Here is a 5,590-nt window from a genome sequence, read left to right on the forward strand (position 1 = left end):
GGTGGCCCCATGGAGCAGGAGGGGGCAAGGCCCTCACCCGAGAAGGGAGCGCCTGAGGGGAGAGACAAGACTGAAGAGTCCGAACCAGAGCAAAACCTGATTTCAGCCAGACCTGCTTGTGCGAATAAATTAATAGACTACATCATAGGAGGAGTTTCCAGTGGGGAGGAGAGCGCGGATGATGAGGAAGACTGGGATGATGACGGGTTTGATAGCGAAGGGCTCCCCTCGGATTCAGACACCGGTAGCCAAGATGGGGAAAGGCTTCATCTCTGGAATTCCTTCTACAGTTTGGATCCGTACAACCCTCAGAACTTCACAGCCACCATTCAGACAGCTTCCAGCGATCTCAGAAAGGATATGTCAGATGAGGAGGAGGAGGAGGAAGATTCCTCGTGGGCAGAGGACTCCTCGGGCTCTCCTCACCCTAGTTCTGAAGAGGAGGATGAGTGGGACTGTAGCAGTGTGGATGAGGCAGAAAACTTGAAACTTTGGAACTCCTTCTGTACCTCAGATGATCCGTATAATCCTTTAAATTTCACGGCAGCCTTTCAGACCGCAGAGAAAAAAGGGACGCCAGGTTTAAAAGGACCAGAGAGGCCGAGTCTGGTCACTGCTGAGCGTTGCCACTTCACTGTCTGTCGGGTGCAGTTGGAAAAACAGACCCGTGGGGTCCCAGGCTTTGCGCAGCGTGGCATTCTTTCTGGTGAGAAATGTAGAAGCTCCAAGCGGAAAAAGGTATAGACTCCATTTATGGGTGTTTTTGTGTTTTGGGGATGCTTAAAACCAAACCACCAAACGAGGAGACCCCCACGTTGTGCCAAGTGGTACGTGAGTGGGTGAGGTCACTCGTGCCAGGATTGTGGCCATGGTGGGGGGGCAGATCATGCCCCCTCGATCTTATGAGCTAATTTGTCTGTGTGTCTCATCCTCTACACGTGATGGTTGATTTTGTAATCCAGCAGCACAGAGAATTAAATTCCCTTCGCAGGGAACTTCCATTTCTTTTTTAGACTCAGTTAAATTTCCCTTTTTTAGACGTAGTTTTCATTCTCTCTTTGTGTTGTGACAGCGTTTTTGTCCTCAGAGAAACAGACGGGACCTGTGACGTAATATTTTCCTTTGGAATGTCCCCGTTTCCACTATGAAGAATGTTGATATTTAGGGCCTGTGCGTGCAGTAACCAAGGCATTAAGTGTTGTAAATACTTCAGGACTTGGGGCAAGGCTGCTTGAGCTGCAAAGGTCTTGGGGGGTAGGAAGGACTGTGGTGGTGTGGGTTTACTCCAGTAAACCACAGGGGTTTCAGTAGGGGGTATTGTAATGCTCCCATTTCCATTTTAGAGCCAGTTCTAACGAAGCAGTCGTTTATTAAAGGGATGGCAGCTGGAACTGGGCTTTTTGAGCACAAACTCAAGAGTTTGAGGAATTAGTGCGTTAAAAAAAACCTTCATGTGCTGGGATTCGGGTAAATAATACTAAACAGATTCATCTCGGGAGTTTTCTGATGCTGAGATGGCTTTTCAGGTGTAATGCATGTACCCTGCTGAGGCTTGCCCCATGCTTCCACACTTGTAGGAGTAACAGCTTGTGATTCCATGGGCCAGGATAATGCACACCCATGTAAGAGCTGTCAGAATAGCCATACTCCTTCCTTTAGTGTTCTTCCGGCGGGTTAGTTCGCTCCTTTAATGGAGAGCCTGGGGTGGAGGTGACCTCATCCCTGGTTTTACTAGGGCGGGTGGTAAAACACACGGGACAGAGCTGTGGTATTTTATAATCTAAATGGAGAATACTCAAGTAGTTTCTTCAGGAGGTTTTCTGTAGCTGGTGACGTGGTCTGAAATGCTGCAGGGTAGCCCTGCTGTAAGTTCACACCGCTGTGACCTCAAAGCTTGTGACCTGTCAGGGTCGTGGACTTCACAGGAGTGGTTCTCTGACGAATGCATTGTTTGGCTCTGTGTAATCCACTGACATGGTGAAAGAAGGATGATCTAGGTGCAAGATCCAGTAATTGTGCCCCAAGGGTGTCATCGACTGATGTAAAAAGGATGTAAGGTAGGAACTCGCAAAGGGATGGGCTGATGTAACAGCTCCGCGGGCTTGAAAGCAGATTCTTAATTGGGTCTGTCTGCAAAACAGCATGCTGAGCAGTGCCAGGGTGTTCCCAGGAAATCTTCAGGTCATTCATCCTGTTCAAGGTTGTTTCCTATCTGGCATCCTGCAATCCAGCAGCGGATTCCTGTTCGTAAAGTTGTAGAACCTGGAGCCTCTTGCTTCACGTTAAATTTGGGATCACTGTGCTAGTCAGATGACTTCTGGAGGCAGCACAGTCTCTTGGGGCTCTGTGTCCTCAACTGGTGATGATTCCTGTAGGTGCTCTCTTCCCTCACTGTTACCTTCCTCTTTTCTGTGGAGGTTGGAAGCTGGCTCTGCCACAAAGAGCAATCTCACTCTGCCCTCCTCGCTGTGTTAGCATGAATTGGGTGGGAAATAGAGTTCTGGCTAATAAAACATAGGGATGGAGCAGCAGGTTTTTCGTACTTCCCCAGGTCTCTTCCTGACTTGGAGAAGAGCTGTCCTGCAGCAAATTCAGCCAACTGGCGACAGCGTTTGGCTCGTCCTCAGGAGTCAGTGCTGCTCTGAGAACTGAGGGGTGCTGCTGGCTAGTTTGTCCTTCAGTTTTGTGCTTTTTGCACAGCCAAATGAGAAGGAATGCAGAATTCCATAAGAGTCTGGAATAGTCTGGCTTTGCCTATCGCTCTAGAACAGCGAAACGTAAACGCTCAGTGTAGTGACAGTCTAAATACTGTCGTTTAGGTCCTGAGCCTGTAAGTTTCTTTGTTTTCTGAAGTTAACTTCCTAGTTCTTAAAACCAGCAAAGAGTGGAGGTTTTCACACGCCCCTTAACAGGCCGGGACCGACCATCTCGGGGCATGAACGTCATACTCTGGGCTTTGAGAGCAGCTGGCTGCGCTCACGTGGTGATGAGCGTTGCCCTCGCGTGTCGCACAGCGTGATTTCTTTTCCTGGTGCTGAAGTACGAGCTGACTCACTGGTTACTTATTCTACAGAACAAGGATTCTCCCGGGGTTTTTTTTTAATTGTGTAAGCTTTGGTAATTGGCCGTGTGGGCCGGCAGCGTGTTTGTAGCCTTACGTGAGCGTCCTGGCGTGTCCCGTGGAGCGACCCGCTTGCGTTGTTTCTGTGCAGGGTTGTAACGCGCTGCTGGCGTCGTGGGGGGGTGGTATTTCACGTTGTGGGATCTGCTCTCTGCCTGCAGAGGCCTCTTAGGCCACAGTTTAGGAACTCTAGTAGCCTGGGTACTGCTTTTGCTTTTTGCAGCTGGTTGCTTTTCAAGCTGAGAGGTGAAATCCGCTCTGGCCTAGGTGGTGCCGAGACCACGCGTGAACTGGTAGCCCATCGGAGGCATTTTGCTGGTTTAGTTATTTAACTTACATTAAAATACATACAATTTTATGTGCAAATGATATTAAGCTCCTTCTCATGAGTATTTGGCTAATGCTTTACTAAATGACTTGTCTTTCCAGGTAACCTTCCTTGAAAAAGTTACTGAGTATTACGTAAGCAGCGAGGAGGATCGTAAAGGACCCTGGGAAGAGTTTGCACGAGACGGATGCAGGTTCCAGAAACGTATCCAAGAAACAGAAGAAGCCATAGGACACTGCTTCACCGCAGAGCATAGACAAAGAGTATTTAACAGACTCCAAGAAACCTACTGCGAGAGGGTTGATGTAGTCTCATAAAAGGTCTGGTGGTTGTGTGACCCTAAGCACTCATCAGCATCTTCAATCCCAGAAGTGGCAGCTGCATGTGCGATGTTGAAATGGGGAGAGAAGTGGGATTTTAACACTTTTACTTTTTTTTTTTTTAAATCCCCACTTTGATACTCGGCCAAGGAGTATCCCTGCGTGTCCCAGTTTGATACCCAGACCAAACCTTCCGAGTGTCACCCAGGGGGAGGGTGGTGTAATTGCATTCCTTTTCAGTAACACTTGAGAAATAGGCCGCCTTGGGTTAAATCCATTCCAGAAAGGCCTTGGCAGCCGTCTGTTGAGAAGTGGTGATTATTCAGTTGGATTTTTTGCACTTTGAAAAAGCAAAACCTATTTTGAAGGAAATATTTATGGGGGCTCCGAACCCAAGTTATTACAGTTTTGATTTAAAGTTTCCAGAGGTATGTGCTACTTTCTTGTACAGAAGTCTCCGATTTTGTTAGCTAATACCAACCTGCCTGTTCAAAGCAGGTAATTTATTCCTTTTAAGATCCCAGTTTGGCATGTAACCCGGTGCTGGGGTGTTTCTGTAACGCTTGGGCGTCTTAATGTCACGGCCCAGTGCGCTGGGGGATGCAGGAGAGCTCTGGTGCACTACGAACCCTTTGGTTTGTCTCTGTTTAAATCATACCTTCACCCAGTACTGTTCCAAAGGGGGTCAGCTGCTTGTGCACCAAACCTCTTCGCTGTCAGGGCAGTGGAAGGCCTCACCCTGGTCGATAATTAAAGCCTCGTGGCTCTGGCTGATGGTTCAGGTAACCACACCGAGGGAACTGGTTCTTAGTTCACGTTGCCTTAAGTGCTTCTGCTTTCTGAAGTTGGATTGAAGTGGAGGATTCTCCCTGTTTCTTGTATCCAATGTTCTTGTTATGGTACTTGTAAAGGGAATTATCGTTGATTTATGGAAATCTAAGGCTGCAAATCGCTGTGTTCTTCACCAAAAGCCAGTATTAATACCTCTGTGTCTGCACTTTTGTTCATCTGGTACCAAAATAACATTTCCCGTTCGGGGGCTGAACGTTGACATCCTCGGTGGACCGAAAAAACTCCTTATTTATATCCCTGACCTGAAATGTTTACTTGTTTCAGTCAAAAAGCACCACTGGGAGTTACCCGAGCAGGTACGAGGTCACGCAGTGGGATGAACACCAAACCTCAGAGAATTCCTCTCTGTTGGCGCCGCGTCGCGCGGGTAGGTGATTTGTTCCGTGACTGCAGGGGTTTCCCTTCTTAAGGGAGAAGCCTAAAGCCGCTTCAGATCTGTTTTCTCCTTCATAGCTCCATTTTTTTAATCAGGAAGGAAGCTGCAGAAGAGCCTCACTGAGTTTTCTGCCCTCACCTGCCACCTTTTTGGCCACTGCTTTCAATTCTGTCTCAAACCCAGAGTTTTGGGGTTTCTTCTTATTGCGTGAAGTACGTTCTTTTAATTTAAAGGTTCTGAGCTGCAGGCTGGCAGTGATAGAGTCGGGAAATTCAGGGAGTTAACTGCACTGGTTGTCAGCCTGCAACGCAGCTGGCACTCGGGCTGGCTGTTTGGGAGCAACGCAGCGGGGTTATTTCACCTCTCCATGCTATTAAAACCCCCTGATATTTCCTTTTCTGCAAAAGAACTACGATTTCACAACTAAAATTGTCTAGCCATGCCTTCAGATCCTGGAAAACAGCGATTCTTAGGGGTTTGTTTTCCCGTCTCCTGTTTGCTGACAGGTGGGGTAGTTGAGGAACGAGGACGCAGGGTGGGAAACGCGTTGACATCACGGTCCGAGCGTGACCGACGCGTAAAACCGCCGCCAG

General features: G+C 48.2%; 1 protein-coding gene across 1 annotated transcript; it reads left to right on the plus strand.

Moving 5' to 3' along the window:
* The first annotated feature begins 9 nt into the window (after positions 1-9).
* Positions 10-3,766, plus strand: LOC104512804 (protein phosphatase 1 regulatory subunit 15B-like). The gene is made up of 2 exons (XM_010155918.1): positions 10-738; positions 3,551-3,766. Exons 1-2 carry the CDS (start codon positions 10-12, stop codon positions 3,764-3,766), a joined length of 945 nt encoding a protein of 314 aa, XP_010154220.1.
* Positions 3,767-5,590: the final 1,824 nt, after the last annotated feature.

The sequence above is a fragment of the Eurypyga helias genome, unplaced genomic scaffold (assembly GCF_000690775.1).
Source record: "Eurypyga helias isolate BGI_N326 unplaced genomic scaffold, ASM69077v1 scaffold38027, whole genome shotgun sequence".
Classification (NCBI taxonomy): domain Eukaryota; kingdom Metazoa; phylum Chordata; class Aves; order Eurypygiformes; family Eurypygidae; genus Eurypyga; species Eurypyga helias.

Bases quoted from the DNA above. Each gene is read 5' to 3' on its own strand.
- LOC104512804 (XM_010155918.1), top strand. From the start codon at position 10: ATGGAGCAGGAGGGGGCAAGGCCCTCACCCGAGAAGGGAGCGCCTGAG. The intron at 739-3,550 runs GTATAGACTCCA...TTGTCTTTCCAG, and splicing joins GAAGCTCCAAGCGGAAAAAG to GTAACCTTCCTTGAAAAAGT.